The 25,872-nt window shown below is 44.7% G+C and overlaps 1 protein-coding gene across 1 annotated transcript in view; it reads left to right on the top strand.

Annotated features, from left to right (window-relative positions):
* The window catches only part of SYNPR (synaptoporin), a 106,699-nt gene that overhangs the window by 78,957 nt on the left and 1,870 nt on the right, over positions 1–25,872 (top strand). The window contains exons 3-4 of the mRNA XM_074152278.1: positions 1,012–1,136; positions 17,481–17,679. Coding sequence (XP_074008379.1) covers positions 1,012–1,136; positions 17,481–17,679 — 324 coding nt within the window. The remainder of the gene's footprint in view (positions 1–1,011; positions 1,137–17,480; positions 17,680–25,872) is intronic.

The following is a 25,872-nucleotide window of genomic DNA, read 5'->3' as shown; positions in this document are numbered from 1 at the left end:
ACTGTACATATCAGAGTAGCTCTGTTAAAGCTGATGGAGTTACTTCAAGTCTATAGCGCTGCAATCAGCAAAATCTAGCCTGTCCCTTACTTTAAATAACAACTGCACAAGTAAGCTTTCCCCATTTATGCTCAGGGTCTTCCCAGGAAGCCTACATCAATAAAGCTTTAAGATACCTGTTCCCATTTCCAATTCCTCTGTCTGAACCCCTGATATAAATGCTGATGTGTCTCTGGCCTGCACATCCCTTCCTTCACCTTTTTCTCCTGGAAGATTAAGATGTGATACGGGTTTGCATCAGAACAACCCAAGCTCTTTGTTCCTCTCTGATTTGTCTGAGTTTATCCTAAGTCTTGATTATTTTTTTTTTTTTCCTGTTTTGCTGTCGGTTTACTGCACCTCTATATCCATCTTGGGTTATGGTAGTAATTCAGAAAATTTAGAAAAAATAAAACATCATTGTGGTTTTTTCCCAAGTCATACGTGAAATGGAAGAGGGGTGGCACAATTTGGTGTCTTGCCGTGTAATAGGGCAGCAGCCACATGAACTGTCTCGGTCTACTATTGGTACTCCTGGTTGCTCCTTTTAAATGCTTCTACCAGTGTTTTATTTGGGTTAAGGCTGACTCAGTCAATATTCATCCTTCATTATGCACAGTCAATATTCATCCTTCTCTTCTTGTCCAAGCTTGCCTGTCAGTGGGGTGATTTAAAGAGCCGCCTGGGTTTGAATCCCAAATGGGGTTTGAGATGGGGGGAGGGCTGAGATGCCTGGCACAGATAAGCGGTGATGTTCCTGTCTGTGTGTGGCAACAGAGCTTCAAGTTTTGTGGTTCTTTGTATCGGCTTTTGGGAAGGGTGCAGAAGTCATGTCTGGCAATGCTTTGAGTGCATGGAGTGATGGATAACCTGACTCGAGGGGGACGATGCTGCAGCGAGAGCCGCTGCATGGATCTGCTTGGGGTGGTCGCTGAAACGAAACGAAATAAAAATGTTGTTTGTTTTTGACAGCTTTTTGCAATCTTTGCATTTGCAACATGCGGTGGGTACTCTGGAGGACTGCGCCTCAGTGTGGACTGTGCAAACAAGTCAGAGAGTGACCTCAGCATTGACATAGCCTTTGCCTACCCCTTCAGGTAACCCGGGCTGGGCCGTGGCGGTTTGTCTGCAGGGAGGCAGCGCTGGGGGCTGATGAGATGCCTGCTTTCAGTGGGCTTTCCCGTCATTTATAGCAGCTCTTGATTAAGGACCAACCTGGGGCTCCTGAATTCCCCTCGCCATATTGGGTGTGCAGGAGGAATGAATTTGGCTAGACCTGGTATGGATGGGGCCGTGGGAACCACTGGGGAATGGAGGGGGGGGTCAGTGAAGGAGGAGAGCAGTTGTGGGCATGCAGAGCCCCGTAAAGGCCAGGACAGCTCAGGGAGTCACAGGGGGTGGAAAATGCTAGTCAAGGAAAAAGACCAAAACCACATTGTCCCAAGAAAAAAAGTGGGGATAAAGTAGCCATTAATTGTGGGGTAGCCATTAACTAAGCTGGAAACATGGGAGGATTCCCAGCCATTGGGGTAGCAAGGACCTGGAAGACCCACTCCAGGGGGAAGGGGAAGCAAAACACAGAACAAGTTTGAACCGTAATTTTGAAATGCTATTGAAAATTCTACTAATTGCATGTCTACGTCTCTTGTGTCTGAATACTTGTGACTTAGGAAAACAGGTTTTGTTGTCTGAAAAGTCTGAAAGCTGTAGTGAGGTTGAAAAAAAAGTATATATATAAAAATATTCATGCTATTTAGGATCCTGATTCAAGAGAACATCCAGTCTTCTGTTTTTAAAGATGTCAAGTCCACTCTAGAAGCCTTTCACTTCCTTGTAAGTCATTTTTTAAGGAGTTGAAATGATTAAGAAAAGAATGCATAATCCAATCTTGAGCCCAGTACACTATGACTCTAAAATTATTTTGCTTCTTTGGGAAATTGCATGCTGTTTAGCTTATGATTACTATGCACAGACCAGAGGTAATGGCATCTACTTCTTCAACATGTTCTAAAATACAGCATCTTCTGAACAGTGGAAACGGAATTTGATTCCTTGAACTGTTGTTCTTCCTTGACACACATTTATTACTCCAAAGAGGCACATTTCCTGGTAGTACAAATGTTTATTTTTTGTCTTGAACTTGTCTGCATTTTCTTTCATTTCTGCTTAGTATGCATGAGATAGATCCTGAAAATTGAGTTATGTGAATTTGTAATGTGATTCACTTCCAAATAGGTCATTTCTCTAGCATTCATTACTGAATACACCCTACAGTAAAGTGCTTTTAATTTGCATGATTATAAAATAGTACTTTTAGTAAAAAGTTAATAAAACAGAGAGATGTAGCCAGCAAGTATCTCCTAGTGTCTTACCAGGCTTTTAGACAAGTTGCAAAAGTCTCCAGCAAACAATGGATTCAAGAGAAATCATTAGTTCCAGCAGACAGGGAATTTTCAAGGGTACAGTTAAAAACCAAGAAAGAATTAATATTAGTTTAAAGTTATGGTAAGATGGTAGTTGTGTTTGGCTCCTGCATTATCGTACTGCCATTGTAACTCTGGCAGCAAGAACTTGTGGAGCACCAAAAAAAGCACCCCTGCACAAGGTGGTTGCTTCTCATTTCTGCCAGAATCACGTTCTCTTCCTAGTTTAGTTCTGGACCTGGATTCACGTGCCCTTTGTAAAGGGAGAAGAGTGGGGAAATACAGATAGGTACATTAATCACAAAGACCATCAGAGTAATCTGGTGTAGCGGTGCTTATGCACGGCTGGGAGAACCCATCCCTGCAGAGAAGAGCCAGTGCAGTGGGTACCTGTGTGGGGCTGCTCTGGGGCAGGAGCGTGGTGGGGCAGAACCATTCTCCATCTGAGGGACACCCCATGCCAGGGCTCCTGCTCTGGGCTTGCAGTGCTGGGACACAGGAATCACAGAAGAGTCACTCTGGGGTCACTGCTGGGTAATTGAACCCAAATCTGGTTCCACCATCTCTCCTGGAAGAGGAGAAAAGGTGGATGCTTTTCCTATCTGCAGCTACATGGATTAATTTAAGCTTCCTACAACCCACGTGTGACCCTGTAGTCACCCTCTAATATGCAAAGAAACCTGTAGTCCAAACTCTAACACCCGGCAGCAGTGTCTCCTGGAGCTCTGCCACACTTTTCCTCGTATCCTGTCACCCTTCCATGTCCAAGATGATTTTATAAGTCCATTTCAAATAATCACCCTAAGTTTTCTCTCATTGCTTCTGCCTGCTTCTAGTTTTATCACAAAGAATTTCTTTACCTCTTTGTTCTTTAAAGCACAAATCAGCCTTTCTTCTGGACACCTGTATATGTATTTCAAAAATTTAACAAGTTCAAATATGGAAAAAACTTCTCTGGTCCCACACCGGCAGTTTTTCTCAGGGTTAGGATCTGTGCTTCGTACAGTATCCATTGCAAATTTGGCACACATTAGGATGTTCATCAGCTTTACCCTCACCCCGGTAATGATTCTTTGAGTGGGGGTAAAAAAAATAACATCTTGGAATTACTTGTTATTCTTGCAGTCCATCACCCTTTCAGATCAGATTTGTCACTCATCCAAGTGCCCTAAGGCAATTTTTTTTGCTGTACTAAGGGTCCTGGTGAAGGTCCTATTTATTTTTATTATTTTCTGGTAATCCCAGCAACATCTTGTGGCTGTTCATTACTTTGCTATTTGTTGGTTTTACTTTGATAATAAGTGGTTGAATAGTACACCTGCCGTGCACATATTCGTTGTGGGTATTCATCATATTGAGGTGCTTTTCAACCAATCCTCCTGAAGGCAACTATTTATTTTTTTTTGTTGTCAGCTGAGTTGTCAGGCTTGACTTACCAAGACTACTGAAGTTTTTGCTACATAATTGTTCATGTCACAAACTTAATGCTTTTCTTGTAGCTGGCAGAGCTGCACTGAAATGTTTGGGCTTCAGCTACTGACTTAAATGAAGCTTTCCATAGCAGAATCACTCTCGTGATTGGGCTGCACAGGCAGGCAGCACGCTGCCAGCCAGAGCTGTTATCTGCTGATACCATCGCTTGCTGCTGTGGGGTTATCTCGCTTCTGCCAGTCCCTGCCCTGACCGAGGGAGGAATATCCTGCTCAGAGCCTGGCTGTAGGGCGATGCTGCGCGGGGTCTGCAGAGCAATGGGAAGAGAGGAGCATTTCCATACAATCCCCTAAGTGTGCTGTCCGAGTCTTGAGGCAGATCCTAAACTAAAACCTCTTTGCCTTCAGCTTTTGGAGGTGCTTTAGCCCAACCTACAAAACACAGGGTATCCCCGAGTTAAATGCCACATGGGAATTCATTTGGAGTATGTCTTGCTTTTCCTTGTGGCTTTTATCCTTCAAGCTGCTTGGAATATTGGCCCAGAGGATCGCATGATTATATTTTAAACTCGGTCTCCCCTAAGCCAGTGGTTATGGTAGGTATGTGCATAGGCGTTCGGAGAATTGAGCCGTAGTTACCAGCGGGACAGAATGGGATTACCTGGTGGTGCCAACGTGAGCGCCTGATGAAAGAATGTGTCACGGTGTGTCTTTGTATTGCAGCAGTGAGCAAAACAAAATTTGTTTTCCATTTTGTTTTAAATCACCTATTAGTATCTTTCCAGTGTGCTAGTAAAACTGTCTCTTGAAGTAATCCTTGCTTCTGAAGGGAAAGGAAATGGTATTTTATGGGAGCTTTTCATTCACTCTCTGAGCCTCTCATTTGAATAAAGACATTCCCATTGAGCACCCTTTAAAGTGGGAGCCTCATCTGCATGCGATGGGTAGGCTACACTTTCATTTGAAATATGACAGCCAGATCTAAATTGCCTACTTAAAAGCTACAGATGATAATTAAGGAGAAAGTAGCTAACTCTTTGTGCTTTGCAACTATCGTTCTTTGGAAAAAACCTCTGTTAATACTAGCGCATTTCTATGCCAGAGTGTTCTGGCTGCCTTTTTTTTTTTCATTATCCATTTGTAGTAAATCTCGCTTCCAGAATTCAGTAGAAACCATTTTGGCCAAGGGATTATAAATGTCTATTATGGCTGGGACCAGGAGCTCCTGATAAATAGGAAGTCTTTAAACTAAGTAGTTTCCTGCAATGCTGACTTTCAGGCAACTGTGGCAGGCTCTCCTCCCAGCTCTCTTGGCCGCTGTACCAGTTGAGGGTGGGAGATAGGAAGGAATAAAGTCATCTAGTCAGTTATTCTCCCTAAGGTCCATGTTTTATTTTGCACGTGTTCAGGACACAGAAATGCCCCTTCTGCAAAGGCAAATTGTGGCCTCGTAACACTTCTGTGAGTAGACGGGAGCAGAAGCAAACCAGCAGAAGTTGCACCGGCTTCGGGTGTGCTCTGTGCCAAAATGTAGATGCCCCAGTTCCCAGGCAGATTTGGCAGAGCTCCCAGGAAGGTGAGAGGCACTGGTTAAACTCTGCATGACCCATTCCAGCTTAATGAGGGGAGAAATCTCCATCCTGGAACTCCTTAGATCAAAACTTCGTGCCTTTTGAAAAGCTGTGCTTTTGCACAAACAGGAGCTGCGGGGATGGTCAGATGAATTTCAGCAAAGACCAGAAGCTGCGTGGTCCAACCCTGATCTCAGCAGTTCTTTTTATACCTAATTTTGGCCTTTTGTTGAATAGATTTGCCTAACAAGGACTTCTAGATTTTAACTACTGTTACTGGAAACTGCAAATGATGCGAGTGAGGAGCCTAATGTTGCATCCTGCTGGGAAAAATTCAGTAAATAAATCTTTCAGGATACAGATATCTCTAATTGTGACACCTTCACAAAAGTCTTTTCATATTTAATGTGACCTAATGATGCAAAGCAGACTGATGCATTAAGATGTATTCTTAACTAGGAAATGTAGATGTTATTTTTTTTTTCTTAGTTGTGATTCATACATTCTGGCAATTTATAGGGCTGTCCAGAAAATTGCAGCTCCATTTTATTCAAAAATCTTTTTTTTTTTTTTTTCCAGTGGAAACACAGTAAGAACATTTTATTCCACAGTGACATAAATGCAAAAACTTTCTGAGCTATTTAAAGTATGGCCACAGTACATGATTTCCCTGGTGGTGAAGGCATCAGAGACCTCGGTCAAGTCTCTGTATTGAACCATGTCCATAAGCAACCTGAACATGGAGCTTGCACTGCCAGGCTGAGCTCGAATCAATGAGCTATTGGCTTAGTTAGGGCTGTTTGCTCTTACGTTGTCTCCTGGGCCGAGGAAAAGGTGATCCAAGTCTGCAAAATAAATATATTTCTTTTCAGTTTTAACTGAACATAGTGTTTAATAAGAAAGAATATTTCACATTTTTGTAACCAGCTTTAGTTATTATTAGAGAGCGAATGCCATAATTCAGAACCCTGATATGATTTTTGTTTACTTGTGCATGGCTACAAACTACTGAAGTAATTAAAATCTGCAAATCGGTGTTCTCCAGTGTCCGTGGGTCTTCAAGGACCACACTGGCTCTGGGAATACTGTCTTTGGTTTTTCTCTCTGCTCCTGCATGTCTTGTGGGATATTTTTTTATATTTTTTTTTTTTTTAGACCAAAAGGATAGTAAAATGGGAGAAAATGTCTGTGCTTTTGTACTTGGACAGATGTGGTCTGTAGTAGTGGCTGTCTGTGACCACAATTCCTGTTGTCAAGGAGTTTGAAATCACTGCTTGCCTGATTAAAACATATAAAAATGACTGTGCCTTTTCTAGTTTCGAGTGTCTCTTCCTCACCCCAATTAGAATCTTCAAAACCCACTTGGTAGAAATCTTGAAGATTGGCAACTTGAGCAAAGAATGGTTATTACTGCCAGTTTGCACTTTAGTTTGAACTGTGGATAAATGCAAGTATCCTTTGCCCAGCAGTGAGGATCTGGGAGATGCTTCCAGTCACTTAACACTTTGTTCCTACATAAGATCTGTAGAAAACCACCAGAAATCTGATACAACCACATCTTCACCTTCTCTTTGAGGCTGACCCCGTGCATGCGGTCCTTAGCACATCTGATGCCATGTCATGTGAAGGAAGAGATCATCCACCACCCCCACAATTTGCTACTGATCTCAATGGCTTAGCTCCTGTGCCAAACTGTTTCGTGCTCAGCCAAGAAGCCACAGCCTAAGGGTGGCTACATAAGTGGCAAAGTCTTTGCTCATTCATGCTGCTGGTGTGCTGGGCTGTGTGCAGTGTGTTGCTTGAGTAGGTCAGAGGAGGAGGTCTGGCTGCCAGTATTAGTAAAACTGTGAAGTCTCTGGTCCATTGCACAAGCAGGGAGAGGCTGATTGCTGCAGCCAGTAGGCTTGTCATGGGGTGGCAGCTCTGCAGACAAGGTGACTTTTCCAGTTGTTGAGGTCTTCTCTGTTGTCAGTACCCTCAGTGTTCTCCAACTTCTACTTTGTAGACTTCAATCCCTTGAAACTTGAAGAAAGCACATCCTTGAGTGCAGAACTGGGGCTGTAGAGGAGACTTCTCTTGCTTTGCAACTCTTCAGGCAGGTCACCTCTTGTCTTCTGTTATGAACGTCCATGCACAAATGCTGTGTGAACACAGAGCTCATGAGCACACAGCTGGCTGGAAAGTAAATGGGGAAAGAAAATGGTAGCAACTTTCTGGAGATGGTCTCTGCTGCAGAGAGGGAGAATGCTGCTGCTTAAATCTTTGTTAAATTGTAGAAGGTTTTCTTTTGGCACTCAAAGCAATTGGATTCTTGATGAATTTGGATTGTATTGATCCAGACTGGCTTCTTCTGCTTCATAGAGGCTGTATTTTATGCTTAACACTGTTTTGGTGACAGAAAAATTCTTCATTAATACTTTAGCCAGAATTTGTTCTTAAAGTAGAAGTCACTTTTGGATTTGTTAATATATACGGCCTTTTCCCAATTTGAATTTTTAATATATATTCATGAATAGTCTCTGCGGTATTGTGCAATGATGGTGTTTTATCTGTGCCTACCACAAAGGCTTTTTCTAAAAGTCAGGCTTTGCACAACTTCCCTTACAAATTTCTTTTTTTGCACATTTTCATGCTGCCAGTTCAGAAGCAACCAAAGCAGAAACCCTTTGGCTTTGCTGTGTTTGCCATTTGATCCTATACCCCAGACGGCGTGTGGTGACCCAGCCAGGGGACGATCAAACACACGTCCTTCCCCTTTGCTCCCACGTCTGCTTTCACTGTGCGGCAGCCCTGAAGGTTGCTCCAGGACTGCAGTGAAGGGATGTCTTTGGTCTTCTCTCACACCTGGTTTCTACATGAATTTATTTGCCAGGAGTTTAATGCAGTATTTCTTCTTATTCGATAGACTCTGGAGAGGGTGGACAGCCAACCCCATCCAGCATAGCCCCACTCCGTGAGGTACCTCTCACTGTCCTGTCTGGATTCATGGGTTATTCCCTGGGAGGGTGTTGGCAGGTTGTCAGCAGGTCCCTCAGCAGACCCCCAGGTTTGGGGACCTTGGCTCCTGCCCCAAGGAGCTGCTGCTCCACCTGTGATCGAGCCCATGGGCTCCCTGAGAAAAGGATTTCGCATGTACTTCAGATGAAAATGTTTCGACTGGAAGTTCTATTGGAGTGATGCTGTAAAACTCTACAGAGGACTTAATTTGATTGCTTTAAGTGCCTTAGGACAATTGTAGTTAAAATACAAAGTTAATGTTAAAATACAATACAAAAGAATGAACATTGCTGCATCTTCTGTAATTGCCCTTGCATTTATCTCAGCTGGTCCTGGAGGTGAAACTGCTGCTTTCAGGGTTTATAGACCTACATTAAACTGTACATGAACCCTGCTTCTCACAGGGTGAGGGATTTATGCTTTCACGTGGTTCTGTGTGAACATCAGGTGATGCCCAAGAATTTGGATTGATTTTATGTGGAGTTCATAGCCCATTTGATTGCAGAAGGCAAGGTGAATTGGAGGTGGTGTGAGTGTTATGGACCGATGTGAGCAGCAGCAGAGCGTGTTGGGGTGCTGGAATGGGGGGACTCAGCAGTCCCCCATCGCTCCATGCAAAAGTACTGCCCGGGGACTTGATATCCCCACTTGTCAGAAGTGGTCTTATTAGATTCAATGACTGGTTTTTAAGCCTTATGCTTTCTATTTCTTATGTTACATCTCTAGATGTTTAGATTTTTCTCCAAATGGATGCTTTTGTTCTGCTCTGACAGAGGCTTGTTAGTTTGGAAGCCGACTCCTGTGTCTGTCTGGAGGAGAGGGCAGCAGGAGGGACACCAGAGCTGTGGGTTCAGTGAGGATCTCATGGTGAGACCAGGTAGCGTTGGACAGTTGTGTGTGTGGCAATGCAAATACATGCCTGTGGCATTTACAGGCCACCTAATTTGCCTTGTTCCACAGACACAATAACTTTTTAAAATATAATCAAGGGTTACCTTCCTTCAGAGATAATAACTAAGCTTCCCAGTGACCAGGAAGTGGTTCACCCCAAAAAATAGTGAAGGGAAATCAGAGAGGAATGCCACCAGTCTGTACCACAAAGAATGCAAGTGCCCAATCTAAGAAGGTATTTGGGTTTGTAAAGACCAGTGGAGCATGTCTTTGAGTGCTACGCTCTGCTTGCACAGCAAGGAAAAGCGTGTGTTTCTGAGAAGAGCTGTGAAAATATCTCGGGAGATAAATCTGGGTCTGGATGTAGGCTTGGAAATGGGGTTGGGATCACCCACTCAGCTTTCTGAGCACTCCCGGTGGCGCGTGTACTATAATGAGCCGTTTTATTTCTTTTTTGGTGCTACAGCGGAGTACTAGGGTTTGCATTACTGCTACATGCACAGTCTGGGGAGGCTCCTTGCTATGGCTGGCACGCATCCGGGACGTTTCTTCCTCTGGAGTGTGGTGAAGCTGTTACACAGGCTGTTTTCCAATAATTTTGTGAAAGCAATCACTGGGAGCAGGTCCTGCAAGAGGGATCCCAAGCTCCGGACATGGCACTGGTGCCCTCTCCCCACCACCACCGGGGTTGTCGCTATTCCAATGCCTTTAGACCCCATCCTCAAAAGGGGTTTGTAGCTTCTTTTCCTGGAGACCTGAGCACCTTGGAGGGTCTCTGACTCCCCATGTTAATGGGAGAAGAGATGTGAGGTGGAGAGGGATGGAGCAGAAGACGTGCGTGTTGCAATGCTTTGGGTAGGCATCGCGGCGTGTCCGCTGCGAGCTGCCGGCGCTGGAGGAATTACCACTTCTCCCAGCACCGCGCACGCAATGTGGTGTGTTGAGACAGCAACTGTGGCTGACAGCTTGTCCTGTTAAAAACAGTACTGTAGGAAAATAGTACTGGCCAAATGTTTGCACCAACAGCTATGTGCGAGTGAGGGCTGGGAACCTGACAAATTAAGAAGTTGAAAATAGAGGAGGGAGGAAATATTTTCCATCATTTTGACTGGACATAAACCAGAGGAGAATATAGGTTGCTACAGCTTTCCTGGTCAGCTTCCCAGCAGAGTCTTCTGGGGAGGTTTGGTGATGCTGCTCTGGACATGCATTTGGACGGGCATAAGCCACTGAAGGAGATATTTAGGATGTTCAAATGTCCAGGACAGAAGTTTGGGAGAAATGTTTGCAAGATGAAGTATGTATCTGTGTGAAACTACTGGTAGCGTTGAGTAATTCTAGAGAGAGATGGGCTGTGGGTTCTTTTTTGGAAGAAATTGAGAGATTTCATTGAGAGGACAGAAGTTCAAAGTGAAATACTTCCAAATACTTTTTGATCAGCAAACTGCATTCTTTCTTCCTCTAGAAAGGAAAGAAACAAAAGACCAAGCTTGGATTGCTGAGTCAGCTGGAGAAATTACTTTTTGTTTCCTATCTCCAGAGAAAAATGAACTGATTTCTTAGGGATAGGTATGTGGTAGAAACTAATGAGCTGCTGCTCTGGGAGGAGACCAAGGAGAGGAGGGTACTGAAGGCACATTTGGATGCTGGGGAGTCTGGAGGTGTTGCTTCTTGGGGGCTGGTAGAGGGGGGTATGGAAAACTGCTGGGACAGTTAGGAATTATCAATAAGCACCTCAGTTTCAAATGGCTGTGGCATACGCAGGCAGTGCTGGGATGTGCATCGTGGCAGATGGGCAGTGGGAAAGGTGGGAAATGGGAATGCTCAAGTAAATGGTAATTTTTTTTATCTTGGAAAAAGACCTGTCAGAGGACAGGCTTGGGGTGAGAAACATTCTTGTCGCTGTTATCAAAAGGAGGGGAAGACTCTGGTTTTGCCAGAACATCACTGGTGCAAAAGGGCAGGGGAGCAGTTTCCTCCGTGGTACCTGCTGTGCTGCTGCTGGGCTAAGCCCGTTGTGTCCCCACAGCTTCTGTGGCTCTGCTAACACTTCAGCTTTGAAGGGCTGGAGAGAACTTCAGCATTAATGACTTCAAGCAGTTCAAATGTGATATTAAGAGGCTGTCTGCCTCAAAGAGACTGACTTCAACAGCTCCAGGATGCCTGAGTGCAGATTCAGATCCTACGGGAATTATTGGAAAATGGTTATAACTGGCAAAAAATACAGACTAAGGGCAACTGCTTAGTGGTGACTCCCTCTGCAAGAGCTCATGGTATGTGTGAGTGCTCGTAGCGTGGGTCCATTGCTGCAGGGTTTCCCCCTCAGGAGTCTGTCCTTGGAAAGCAGATCTGGGGGGAGGAGGAGAAAGCTGCAGAGCTCAGCTCCATCCACCCTCCCGAAGGCTGGAAGGAAGCCTGTTCCTTGCTGTGTGGGCAGCCTTTCGGATAGCCAGGATTTAGCACTGAAGATGCGGAGATGCCCAGCACCAGGGGCTTTGCAGTGCTTTTTGCAGTGTTCTTTGCAGTGAGGAGCACTGTGTGCAATGCTTCCTCCTTGAGAACAGGCTACTAAGAGTGTTGGAAGAGACAATGGACCTCAATTTCATTAAAGGAAAGACCTTTCCTTCTCAGGCAGGTTTCTACTTTCACTTGAGTATTAAAGGTCACTTTTAAAGTATTTTTCTTCCTGCAGGTAATATCTCTAGGGAAGTCTTATGGGAATGACGAGCTCTGCTGTGAGAGGAAAGGCTCTCATTTATTAGTGTTCTTCCACTAAGCCTATGGAAAAATCCATATTCGGCACCTTGAGAAGGGGCATTTGCTGAGGGACTGGCTGGCTGGAGGCACCTGCATGAAAGCACATCAGCACAGCCCTCCAAAACAAGGGATCCTCGGTGTTTCCAGGGCTAACTAAAAGAAATACCTTTGCTTTGCCTCCAAGAGAAAGAAAGGCAAAACCCCTGTCTTGTTATTGTGCCTCGTCAGAGCAGTTTGACTCGCTAAGGGACCCTGTACATTTTGGTATTTCGCTATTGTGTTTTGAAATTTCATTTTTCCCTCATTTTGGAGATTATCAGCCAAGATAAACATTTCACAACACATTCCTCCATGAGCACTACCTGCAGGAACTAATTTCCAGTAGTGTATTTCTGTCATTGCTTTGCAGACAGTAAAAACAATTGACAGTTTGACTACTAGAAACAAGTGAGAGGGAAATAAAGCCCAATGAAAGGATAATGGATCTTTGCATTTTTGCAAGCACGTGTGTGGGTGTTGCAGATTTTGCTCAAGCATGTCGTAGATGGGTTAGGGGGTGGATTACAAGATGCTATTTTCAGAAAATAGGACAACCTGCCAAAACGGATAGCTTTTTCTTTTTTGCCTGTTTTCCCCCACATCCTAGTAAAAAGAAAGGAGAAACACAAACTCCCATTGAGAATTTTTGGAGGCAGAACTTTATCTGTTATTTATTAATCCAGGCACTGATCAAAGCCCAGGAGAGGAAATCTGTGCCGGTTCATCAATAATACTTGATTTCATATTTGCTGTTAATTGCATGTTCTGTTGGTTTGAAGTCTAAGCCTTGTGTGCAGTGCTCAAGGGGGAGGTTTTGTGAGTCAGACGAGATTAGATCACTTGGTGCACACTCTCCTGCTTGGGTTCTTCTGTGCCTGCTGGTGGAGTGGGTCATGGGACAAGATGGGTCTTTGAGGCAGTTGGCTCTGACCATTTTTGTGCTCAAGGATCATCAGGTGGACTGGGCTGCTTGGAAAAAAAAAAAGAGGGGCTGTAATTAAAAGCAAATTGCGGCTTGAATATTGTACTGAGGAAGTTCAGGAAAGAAAGGCAACTTCACATTTACACGGAGAGAGCGCAGCTTCTGCTCCCCCACGCACATGTAACAGCTGTAGCTTTGTTCGGCGTGTCTGGCTTCATGTATTGTTTTCAGAGCAGGGGTAATTAGTGTCTGAAAACGTAACTGCTCTTCGCTATTGTGGAACAATGTAAAAATTCTTTTTTTTCACTGTAAAACATTCCTGCCCTCTTTTGATCTTGTCAGGCTAGACAATACAGCTGTCTTGTCATCATATTTCCCACGGCAACGGAAAGTTTGCCAAATGGTAGAAGAAACCTCAGAAGCCCTTAATTACTGTGACTTCATCAGTGAAACTTGACTGCCTTTGGTGGACTTGCTTCAGATCCAAGTGAATTTGAGGGAATTCAGACCTGGATGGCTTGGCAATGGCAGCAGTTGTTAGCAAACAGACCCAGCAGGAAAGAGGGATGGTGTCAGTAGCGATGAGCAGCGAGGATGACCTTGGTGCTGCACTGCTGAGTGTGGGGTGCAAGGTCACATTCCTGAGGCATCAGCTTTATTTCTGAATTAATAACAATACTCAGTGCAATACAAGGCAAAAAGCACTGTTCAGCTCATTTTTGGAGGAACTTAGGGGGGAAAGGTTTTTTCATTAATTTTTTCCCTAATTAGGTAAACTTATTATTACTGAAGTGTTCCTTATTTGCATCATCCATCAATCAGTGAAAATTACGTCTGCTAATGTAGACCAACATTATTGCTCAGATGTTAATAAAGTGCAAAGGGTGTGATTGCAAAGGGTCACTCCTGGGGCTCCTGGTTTTTATTTAGGAAATGGAGAGGCAAAGGTGAAATGCAGGGGTGGTGCTGGAGATAGAAGAGCAGCAGAAGGAACACAGTGGCCAAGGATGACTCGAAGGAAAAGGTGGGGTGTAAAGAATGAGAGATAAGAGAAGATGAAAGAAGAACAAGTCAAAGGAAGTAAGAGGCAGAACAGGTAAAATTACAACAAAAGTGGGAGGCAGAGGTAGAGGCAATTATCTTTTTTTATGATTCATCACCAAGCCATCCTGCCCCCAGAAAGGCTGACTCAGCAACATCAGTGGAAAAATCAGAGCTTTCTCTCCGAGATGACATTCCGTATCAAAGAGGTTTCGATTAGCAAAACTGGATTTTCTGTCGCCGATCCTCTCCTGCTTTAAAGAAACTTTTCAAAAGCATCTTCTGAAGTCGTCATCCACCCTAACCACTCCAGGGCTTGGCTCAGTTACCTCTCTTTCCTGTCACCATCTCCTCTTCCCAGGTCTGAGTCACGGTCTATTTTGGGGCCCTTTGCAGAACTGAGATCTGGGTTGTTTGGGTGCGGGTGAGGTGGCCACAAGAGGCACCAATTACTGCACATCCTCTTAGAGGCTAGGGAAATCTAAAAAGAAAAGCAAGTGAATAAAAATAACTTGATGGAAGAAGGCTTCTGTGATCTGGTATCACTGACATGCGTGGCCACAAAAGCACTGCTGGGAAGATAAGAGTGAGATGTTAATATAATATATGAACACTTTTTTCTGGCTTATCGTAATTCAGACCTAAGGTGCAGTCAGGAAAACCTGGAATAGCAAAGGAGAGTGGTCTCAGTTACTTTACCATGTTTCAGAAAGGCTGGTGGGTTGGTGGTGGTTAGAGTGGATGGGGCTGTGGTGGCTGAGGCCGGTCGGAGGTGCAGGGGGTGGGCAGCAACATCCGGTCTAAATCTTGATAGAAACATTCTTTCAGTGATTTCATCTTTGGTATGCGCAGGAGTTTGAACTGCTACTTGCAACACCATGTGTTGCCTGGTGTGTTATTTCAGGACTCCAGGGGAGGAAAGAAAGCCAACCACCCTAAAGATGTGTTTTACACGATAAAATGCATGCGGAATTGCCTTGTTCTGTTTTATTTTATTTTTTAATTTTTTTTTTTTTTATTTTTCCCCCAAATCAATCAGATTGTGCTTAATGTAGCTCCACTCAGTTCCATAGTGCTTGTGAAAGCAATGTGAGGGCCAGGGCAATACTCTAAACCCTACACAGTGAGAGGTGGTAACATAAACCTTTGGAGCTCCCACCATCGCAGCAAAGCCTGGCTTTCCCCTGAGGGGACGGAGCTTTCTCACTGTGCTCAGCTGGAAAAGGAGATACCGGATCCTGCAGCGGGGCCCTTAAAAAGCAGATGTGGTACCCGAGTGTGTCTGTTCAAACACAGCAAATATGGTTAATTATTCAAGGATCAGAAAATGCTACTTAAGCTTTTGGTGGTTTGAGAGGGGGTAAAAAAGCTCCAACAAACAAACAAAAAAAAAAAAAACCACCTCAAACTTGAATGCCTTGGTGTTGAGTTGCAAAATCTGAGTTGATCAGGGGATGCTGGGTCTGCCAGTGAATGGGAGCACAGGGTGGTCCCCAGCTCTGGCTCTGCACACCGTCCTAAGTGTCCTCCTTGCCCTGGGCTGGCTGGAAGGTGAAACCTGTCTTGAACGCAGCCTGAAGGTAGGACCTGAGGAGGATGGTGGGAATAGTCTCTGGCTGCACAACATTGCATTCCTCTGGGGAAGGAGGGGTGGGGTCAAGTTTCTTCCCGATCCAGCACTCCACAGAGGCTGCCACTGTGTTCAGGGGGTTGTGAACCAGGCTCCCAGTTTTGTCGTGTGTCAATAGCGTCCAAGCAGTTGTGCAGGAGGAAAGCAGAGAAAGCTTTCTTTTCTTACCACACAAATCATTCATTTCCAATCTTTCCATAATCCTAGTGATGGATAAAACAAAGACCCTTTCTCTCCAGGCTGCAGAATTGGCATGACAGGCACTAGGAAATCTTTCCCCTTTTTTTCCTCCCCTTTTAGGAAAGAACAATAAGCCCTGACGAAAATTGTGTGTGTGCTGATGCCAGGAAGCTTTGAAACCAAGTCAGGAAACTGTCTGATCATAAGCATTAGAGTCTCTCTCCTGTGTTCAGTTTTCATCAGACTTTGCTGTGCTCGCGTCGGGGAGGCGAGTCAGCCGCTGCTCATCTCCGCAATCTAGGCAGACGCGTTTCTTGTTTTCATCCCACCACTACTATAGCGACAGAAGCTCAGGGAAGAAAAAGCCTGAGGCAGATAACTGGCATTATGCATCAACTGCTGATGAAAAGGTTCTGCCTACGCGTTTGGGTACATTTAGTTTGGACCAGGAAAAGCGAAAAGTCATGCAATCCTCCAACGTCCATTAATCCATCTTCTATGATTCCTACTGTGGGTACTTTGTTTTACTCTGGGGACCTAACTTTTCATTTAGTCATATATTCATGGTGGCTGCTGCTGTTGGCTTGTTGTTGCGTGCATTAATTGCCCTTGAGCAGAGGAATGTCTCCCAGAAGGCCTCATCCTTTCTCTGCACCAGATCATAACTTCTCTAATTGCTGCTGTTAACTTGCTGCTGGTGTCGTCCCCTCCGTTCTCCCTGTGCAGAGCAGAATAGCGTGACCCCTCATTGGGCCCCATGTCCCCACTGATGCTAATCTGGGCTGTGCAACAGGACCAGCCAAAGTACCGCCTCCAAGGATCCCCTATCTCCTTCTGAATCAGAAATTAAAATTATTAGAGCAAAGAAGGGTCAGGCAGGAGCTGCCAGACAGAACCACAAATCTGTTAGCTCTGTGGCTGATTGCAAAGGGAGTGCGAGTTCAAGGTTAGGGCTTTGACTGCTCAAATCAGGGCATGTGGACTACAACTTTGACCCAAGTTGTGTATTTCTGCTGCAGCTTGGTTTTAAAAGCTTTTAATGTAGATGCTCAGAGCCCCATGGGCTAACAGCCACAGGTAGCTGTGCACTAAGCTATTTTACATAAGGAAGGTGTGAGCTTCTAAATACAGGTATCCCATGGGCTTAATATAGAGGATAAGACCTGTTTTCTGCCACCTTGATTGTAAGAATTTGAGAATCAAATTGTTTCTCATGTTATCCTTTTTCACTTGTTGCCATGGCAAAACCCCAGAGAGGAAGGGGAGGTGGGGGGAGGTTGTACAAAACCATTGAAAAATCAACTTTTCTCTGAGATTGATTAAAAGATGTGTTCAGGTCCTCAGTGTCACCTAGATGCTCACATGGAGGTAACCTCACACGTACAAACAGCTCTGAAGATCACAGCCCAGAAGATTACTTCCAGGGCCAGTTATCCAAGCAGGGGATCAATGTGCATCAGGAATGAGATAGGGAGACAGAGCAAATGTATTTATATCTTTATTCAGGTAATAGTTTCCTTTTTCTATACTTCACCTGCTGCTCTTTGGGATGTTTTCCAGGTTGCATCAAGTGAATTTCGATGCTCCCACTTGCGAAGGCAAGCGCCGAGAAACGCTCTCCTTGATAGGGGACTTCTCCTCTTCGGCGGAGTTCTTTGTCACCATCGCAGTCTTCGCCTTCCTCTACTCGCTGGCTGCCACCGTGGTTTACATCTTCTTCCAGAACAAGTACCGTGAAAACAACAGAGGGCCTCTAATTGTAAGTGTGCATTTGCAGCATATTCAGGTGTAGGTCTTGGTCTCTTGCTTTTTTGGTGGTTGTGGCTGTGGCGTGGTGTTAGGAGATCCAAGCGGCCCAATGCCCAAAGCATCTCTACATTCACCTGTTTCTATATCTTAATGGTGATTTGAACTATTAAAATCAAGAGTAACAGAGACTATATGCAAGTGGAGTATCGTCTTGGTCTTGTATGTACTGGTGGGATTTCCCACTTCTCTCTCACTGCCTGCAGCGATGACGTTCACACAAATAATGACAGTGTAGCTGGGTTCAACAAATTATTTTGCTTTGGAGAATTATGTAGCTGGTTTTCCAGTATTACTCTGAGCTCCCAGCACATTCCTGTCTCCGCTGGTTTATGAGGCTCCTCACTTTCCAGTTATCATTCTACGTACCCATCAAGCTGTGCCTGTTCATACCTTTATTTTTCTTTTTACTGATTCCTGAAGGCTCATGATAAAAAGCAAGTGCTGCTGTGCATTTGTTTTCTGATAAATCAAGATTGTAAAGCCAGGGAGAGCTATTTTGTTCTAGGTGTCTGCTATCTGTTTGTGCATCGTGTCCCAGGGTCTCACCAAGGGCTGATCTTCTGCTGGGTCAGGTCTCTGTGTCTGTGTCTCACGCTCTCCCTTCCACGGGCTGCCCTCTCCTCTGTGAGTGCAAGGATAAGGTTACACTAAAGTAGAGGAAATATTTCTGTGAAGTCTTGGTGTGAGGAGCGGTTCAAAGAAAAGGCAGTGGGAGGTTAGTGAGGACCAACGTAAGTTCTGGCTTTAAGAAAAAGCTGAAGTTTATGATTGACAGAAACCAGAGGTTTGGCTGAGACTTGTGCCTCAAATGACTGAAAACCACCAGTAAAGAGCACCAGAAAAATATAATAGAAAGGAAAACAAATCACCAGCACAGAAAGGCTGTCCTGTTAAAGGAAATTACTACAGTAACAGTAAGCAAAAGATTATACTGTAGGAAGGTAATCTTAGTATCACAGGGTTTTGAGGGAAAGATTTTCTTGCTGCAAGGAGATGAGTTGTTTTATTTAAGTTTGCATAATTCAAAACTGATGAATTGTTATAGAAGGAAAAATTCTCATTCCACATCAAAGGAAACGAATTGTCTTCATTTGGGGGTTGTTGGGACCTTTCCTTCCTCCCTAGAAAATGGTGAGGAAAGGAGGGGAAGTCTTCACAGAGGAGAGGTAAAACAGGATAAAGGGGTCCCTATAGAAACAGTAAATAAATAAAGTACATTCCTTCTGCGTGATTCAGTTGATACCAAGCAATATCTCATTTCAAACTGTCTCATCAAAGGATTAGTTGCAGAGATCTGCCACTTTAATTTTATTGTGGAAAATAATTCTTTCATCTGACCAACTACATTATCCTGGGTAGCAATAGAAAAAGGAAAAAAGAGGTACTAATACGTCAGATTGTGATATGGCCATTTGCTATTGTCCAAGACTTTACTGATACAGCTGCTGCAGTTGTTTGTCACAGGATGCACGGTGCAATCTGCTGCAGCATTAACGTGGCATTGATTTAATTTGTTCTGTATAATGGATTGTAATTGAATCTACAGGTTAAATTTAACTGGTGCCTGTTACCAAAGTGGCTGCTTGCAGTTTCCCAGTCTTTAAACCAAGCCTAAATGACCTTATTTGTTCAGAATATAAAGATGCTTCTGTGTGTCCTACAGCAAAAGCAGCTCCTGCCAGTGAGTGGTGTTGGGAAGTGGCTTAGGGTTATGCTTATCTTATGCCTGCCCCAGCCACATGCCCCAGCATCTCCTCTGCTCTGCCAGCTCGGTTGTATTTTTAGAAAAAAGACCCTTTTTCACACAGACAACGTCCCTGCTAGTCTCTACCCAGTGCAATGATTGCAGCATCACAGCCTGATTGGGAGAGGGCGTGAATCCCACTGTGCAGTGGAGAGAGATGTAGGGGAAAATGCAGAGCCCCAGGCAGAGGACAAGTGAGCAGCTGTAGGCAGGAGGAATTCAAGGGTCAAGGGAAACTGAGTGAAAATCCAGCTTCCCACGGCTGCCGGATCCACCTGAGGGATGTAACGCCTTGTGCAGAGGAGGCAGGCGATGCATCCTCCAGCTCCAGGCAGATGCTACACTGAGCTGACGTACCCAGCAAGATCACACGTACATCAAATCAGATGTGTGAGTATGTCTCATCCCTGAGATTTTTTTCCTTCCAAATAAAAGTGCTGTGGAAATCTGGGGTGCTTTGTGCAGGCCTGAGTCTAGCCAGCAGTCACTCAGCACGTGTCGCTGCAGGTGGCAGGACAGTCCTCGCTCCATCCTCATCACCGTGTGTCAGGCACCATTTCCAAATTACCAGTTTTTTGCCTCTTAGTGAAGAGTTAGAAGATGATAGTTTCATCTGTCCTTGCTTCTGCTGCAGTGCCTGATCACAATTTCATATTTAAAACCATTCCCATTTTAAGCCTTGTACTTCCTCTTGGCTTGGTATTTGCTCAGTCTGGGATGACATCTGCCTTTAAGCGGCACCCTCTCAGAGCTGGCTGCCTTTCTTCCTGATAAATCTTCAGGATTTGAAAAAGGAGTATGACAGGAGTAGTGGAGAGGGGGGAATAAAAAAACCTTTCACTTGAAATTTTACAATATTTTTTTCAAAAAAAAACCCAAAACCTTTGCACAGGCAGTCAGAGCACCCTCAATGCATTACCAACTTGCAGTGGCCTGACAGGATGCAGAATATATGATTATAAAGAACTTAATGACCACTAAGTCATGAGAAACTCGCAGAGAAAATTTCGGTCACAAATGTTTCAAGTTTACCTTGTTTATGCGAATTTAGGGAAACCCAACTGCGTGTGCTGAGATCTCAGGGAAGCATCACTTTAACTGTGGAAAAATATTTTAACGTTCAGTGTGAAGTGAGACATCATGGCAAGGAAATATTTCCAGCAGGAGAAGCTGTTAACTCCTTCCACGGCTGTTTGGATGGTGCCGGCGTGTTTCATTCACTGTGCAGTGAGCCATGGCTGTTGTGAACGTTGCCTGTCAGGTTTTGGGGATAAAAATCTTCCTTTTGGTCGTACAGGGCCCCAGTTGGGTTACTGGTCTGCGATGGAGGTGGGAGTCACCCCTTCCCGTGGGCTGTCAGCAGTGAGCCCTTGCTGTGCGCACCCTCCGTGGCTCCACGGAGAGATCATTCAGGGGGGTTCATACTAGATAGATAAACCCAAGAGAGGACCTTGGATTCCCAGTTCCTGAAGGAACAAGGAGCAGCTTACCAGGGATTAAATGCCTAATAGATATGTGAGATGTGTTTCTGAGCTCTGCAAACCACAGCTGTGGTTTTAATTTCCTTGCAAATTCTTGCCCGATGCACGTGTACAGCGAGGGGCTGGGGGCTTCCCTCGGTGGTTACAACAAGTGCCAGCCAGTTTCTGAAATGACTGATTAGTGCTCCAGAGCCAGAAACATTTTAAAGAAATTAATTAGAGATTAATGAGTAAATTGTACAAAATCTCACCAGTTTTCAGTATACCTGCATCTCTAAGCCTAACCTAAGCTGATTGCCATTTGAATTACACTGTGTGCCCTGGGGAGGCATTGCTGGTTTGCAGTGAGAGCAGAGAGGAGCTGCACCCCGGGACTGCCACCCCGAGCACCTCTGTCTTGATGCCCTGGTTCAGATCTATGTATTTGCAGCTGCTTGCAAGCAGAGAGTAACTGACCCAGCAGTTAGTCCTGCGCAGAAGTTTTAGAGTATCGGAGGTAGATGCTTCCGTCTATCTCTGGAGTGGGAAAATAATGGAAAGAATAGTCACGGTCAATATGTATCAGTACCCGCCACTCAGACTTCTTTCTTCTTTTTCCATGGTTTCTATACCCAATATGTACTCCATTTAAAACCTACAGTCTGGTAACTCTCCGTGCCTTCAGGTTTGTCTCTGGGAAGTTATTGTCCATGAAAGATCACATGCATTTATGTATGAATGTAAATCACTTTATTAGTATTCCAACCAATTAATATAAAAGCATAAAATGATTTAGCCAAGAAAACTGACAGAGCCCTGAAAAGAGGTATTTCATTTTTGTAGCGATTACTTGATAATCTCGTTCCTACAGTGCGTAAAGATGCTTACATGTAAGAAGATGAGATCTTCCCTTTGCATCTGGAGTCCTGTGAATAATCACATTAAGCAGAAAGGCATTTGGTTCTTTACATATGTTGTAGGCCAAGGGAGTTAAGTACACTCCTAGTCTGCTCTTTGGAGATGTCTTTGATTAAACATGTTTTATTTCCTCCCCTTTGTCCGGCTTTCTAGAAATAGATATAGAAAGAATAAAGAGCTATCTGTAAAAACAAAGACTGAATCCTTTACAGTTAAAAAAATTAAATTATCAATAACCTGAATAATTCTTTGCATTTCAAAGAGCTATCTCAGCCTGCTTTTGTCTTCTCCTTTTTGAAACACAAGCCATGGTGACCTTGCTGTACATGCTGGTGCCTCCCAAAGGGCTCTGCATGTCCCTGCCAGAAGCAAGCTCACAAGGCCATACGCTGTTGCAAGAAGCACATAATTCTTTCAAGTTCTGCAGAAAATCTGGGGTGGGACCTTGTTCAAACTAAAAAAGAGCTAAAATGCCACCGTAGGAAAGCGTGTAGTGCCTACAGCAACCTGCTGTTGGCCACTTTCCCGGGCTGCGACCGGGGCTATGGCTCTCACTGGGGTGGTTCTTGAATTTTTAGGTTGGTTGTGACCGTGAAAGCAAATCCTCAGAGTGGTTTGCCCCTGCTGGGGTAAGGAAATCTCCCTCTGCTCCTGCATGGCTGTGCCTGAAACCTGTTGACAGTGCCGTGGGGCTCAACAGGCTCTGGCTGGGAGGGTTGACAGGTTTCGGCGTTTGAAGAGTTGCTCCCTTGTATGCTGTAAATGCAGGAGAAGGTTTTGTCAAATGAAAAGGTTTTGTAGCACAAGCGTTAGCAGATGGAAACGCTTGCAGAGAGGCACTGAAAGCCCTGCATGGAAGCCAGTTGTGGGGCCATCAGCTGTGGTTCAGGGAGGGAGGAGGGATCTCGAGCGCAGCAGGGATGCCAGGCATGGTCAGGCCAGAGCTGAGGTTTTGCCCAGGGCCATTGTGCCAAACGTGGACAGTGCTGGCTGGGAGGGAGAGCAGGGCACAGAGAGCATGTCGGGACACTTTTGTCACAGCGCTCTGGGGATTGCTGAAGCCACTGACCAGCTCAGAGCAGATGAAATGCATCCCCTTTTCGAGCAAACAAGCAGCTTCTGCAGATGCTTTTGGCCGAGTGAAACTGTGCTGGACACTGGGGAATCCCAAATTGCCCTCGGGAGACTTAAACGGCTGCCCCCTCCAAAAATGGGCATTTTGCAAAAGCCAGTAGCTTGATAGCAAGGAGAAATGTTTCAGTTCCCATGAAAAGAAAAGGCATTCACAGTTCTGTTCTAAAACATGTAATATATAAAATTGTTCCAAGTAGACATTTTTGGCAAACTCAGTAATAGCAAGTTTCAACTTGAAAAAGGCAGCAAGAATATTTATATTTTTTTTTGTTACACATACTTCAAGCTCTTAAAAACTCCCTCCTTGGATATTCAGCATATTTTAAATCCTGTTTTCTGCTTTCTCCTACACGTTCCTATTTTGCATCCTTCCCAAAGGCACCTGTAGGCAGACCAAAGTATCTCAGCTGAGATCTGAGAAAGAAACTTTGCAATTAGGAGTATGGTGTACCCATACAACAATACATGCTGAAGAGATCTGTAGACACCATTTCAAGAGAGCAACTACAAAAATTACTTTGTTCCAAAGGAAAAAAAAAAATCACCCATGCTATGGGGGTATTAAACATTCAAATGCAAGATTTGTTTTAGTATGCAGACACTCTGGCTTTAATTACCAAGGAGAAATTCCCCAGATAGACGTTAAGCCACAGAACAGCTTAGCTTGAAACTCACTTTTATTTTCAGCATGCCATTATCTTGTAACTCTGTTCCACCCAGAGCTGTGAAAATGTTCAGCCAGAAATCCAAACCCACTTGAAAACAAGAGAGGTTCAAGTTCCAGCCAAAGCTGAAGGTTAGCGAAGATTCAAAATAAATAGGAGGATGCAAGTTTCCTCTAGTGGTATATTTTACTCCTTGCACAGCGCAGAGGAGATGGAACAAATCATCCAAGAGCCCGAATCCAGCCATGTAGCCTTGGTGAGAGCACCTGCTGAAAAATTCCTTATGTTTCATTAGCCCTTCTGTCCTGTCTTGACAAGCCGTTGGTCTTGTAATGTTCTTCTGAGGGTGGTTGTGTCCCCCAGCCATCAATGGGGCTGGATGGTTTCTTCCCTAAATCCTGCTGTGTGATCTTTCCATTTTGGCTCGGTGTGTTTCTTGCACCCAGACAGACATTCCAGAGCAGGGACCTTTTCCCCAAGGCTCTGATTCACTCTCAAGCAGGGGAATTAGTGGCAGAGAGGGCAGGACCGGGCAGGGTTAGGCTTGTGTGGACACCCTAGTGCAGAGGAGCAGAGGAAGTCAGCAGAAGGCTGGAGGATGGGGTGAGATGAAGACAAGACCTGAGAAATAACGTGAAATACTTAGTTCCTTTAGGACCAGCCTCTCAACTGCACAGTGCTCTTGGATATTCCTGGCCGTACCTCAGAGCCCAAGGCACGAGCTACTAGGAATTAGAGTGAGGGACTCGTGCAGATTGCAGTCATTAGTGCCACGAGTTGTGCAAATGCCTCACTAACGTGGGGTCAGGCTCTGCGAGCTCGACAGCAGTCTGAACCTCTGCTGCTGTCATCCACCTGAAGAACTTTGCTCACTTTTAAAACTTACCTCTTTTTAGCAAGTTTAAGCTCCTACATTATGTTAGTTTTGGTCAATTTGTCTCTGTTTGCTTCAAATTTCTACCTGCTGTTATGCATTTATTTTATTGTTATTGCCAACGCACTGATTGCAGAGCTTGATTTAGCTTGCAAAGTCTAATAGTGTGGTGGCATTGAGAGAATTGCTTGTCGTTTAAAATATGTAGTCCCCAAAACTCTGGTGTGTCTCTGTCTATTGTGTCATTCAGAAGCTATACAATGGTTGGCAACCAGGTAGATAACATGTCAAGCCTCATAGCAAATAAAGGGCATATCCCGTCATAATCCATAGCTCAGTGAATATCTTGTGCTTCTACCAGCTGGAATTTTTAGGAGATGTTTGCAGTTGAGCTGTTGCCTCTAGGAGTCCGTTTCTCATTCAGTTACTGCAAGGACATATAAGATACAATAATTCCTTTTGCCGGAAATCTCCCTGAGAAGGAAAATTACTCTGGGCTGTATGCCTCTGCCTGCCCAGAGGCTGTTAAGATAGTTGTCAGCTCCTGGGCTTCACGCTCTTCAAGAGAGCCCATTTGTCCAGCACGAAGGGAGGTCAGAGGAACTCAAAGCTCGGCAGCAGACACAGGCCTGCAGAAAACGAATTGTGGCACTGTTAAAAGAGAAGGATGTATCCTTTGGGAAAGCATCCAAGCACAGTCAATTTAATCCCATCTGTGTGAGCAGAGAAATCCTTTGTTCATGGCTCACTTGTGCCGCTGGTTTATTGACTGGTGTGTCTTCCATCATGGAAGAAGCTCATGTCCTCCATCCTCCAGTGCCACAGAGAGCTCCTTCCTCAAATGTCATGTGTGCTTGCAGAAGAGGAGAATGATGTTTCCCAGGGATCACTTATTTCTTTGGATAGCAACTGGAAATGCTGTATTTTTAATGAACATTCCTCTTCCTTCCATGTACACCTTTACTTTGTAAGGGGGAAGGGGAAGCAGCCCCCATGGGAGGTGGGATATCAAGACGCAGCGATGCAGTTAGTGGTATGTTAGACTTTGGCACCTCCACCATCTGTTGTGGGCTGACAGATGGGATGGAATATGACAGCAGAAAGGCTCTTCTGTTTTAGCAAGACACAAGAAAGCTTGAAAAATCACACCTCCCCCCTCCTTTCCCCCCAAACCCACACAACAACAGTGTCACTTGGCCACTTGTTCTGGCTAAGACAAGGAGAAGTTTATGCCTGTGGGTGCTCCTGAGAGTCTTTCAAGGGAAAAGTGAGCAGAGTGGTTCAGAGCAGAGCTGCTCGGTGGCACTGGATCCTGGAGGGCCCCCCCATCCCTTCTCCCCTCTTTTCA

The sequence above is a fragment of the Numenius arquata genome, chromosome 8 (assembly GCF_964106895.1).
Source record: "Numenius arquata chromosome 8, bNumArq3.hap1.1, whole genome shotgun sequence".
NCBI lineage: Eukaryota > Metazoa > Chordata > Aves > Charadriiformes > Scolopacidae > Numenius > Numenius arquata.
Note: the sequence above shows the minus strand (reverse complement) of the source record. Positions and strands in the feature narration are given on the sequence as shown.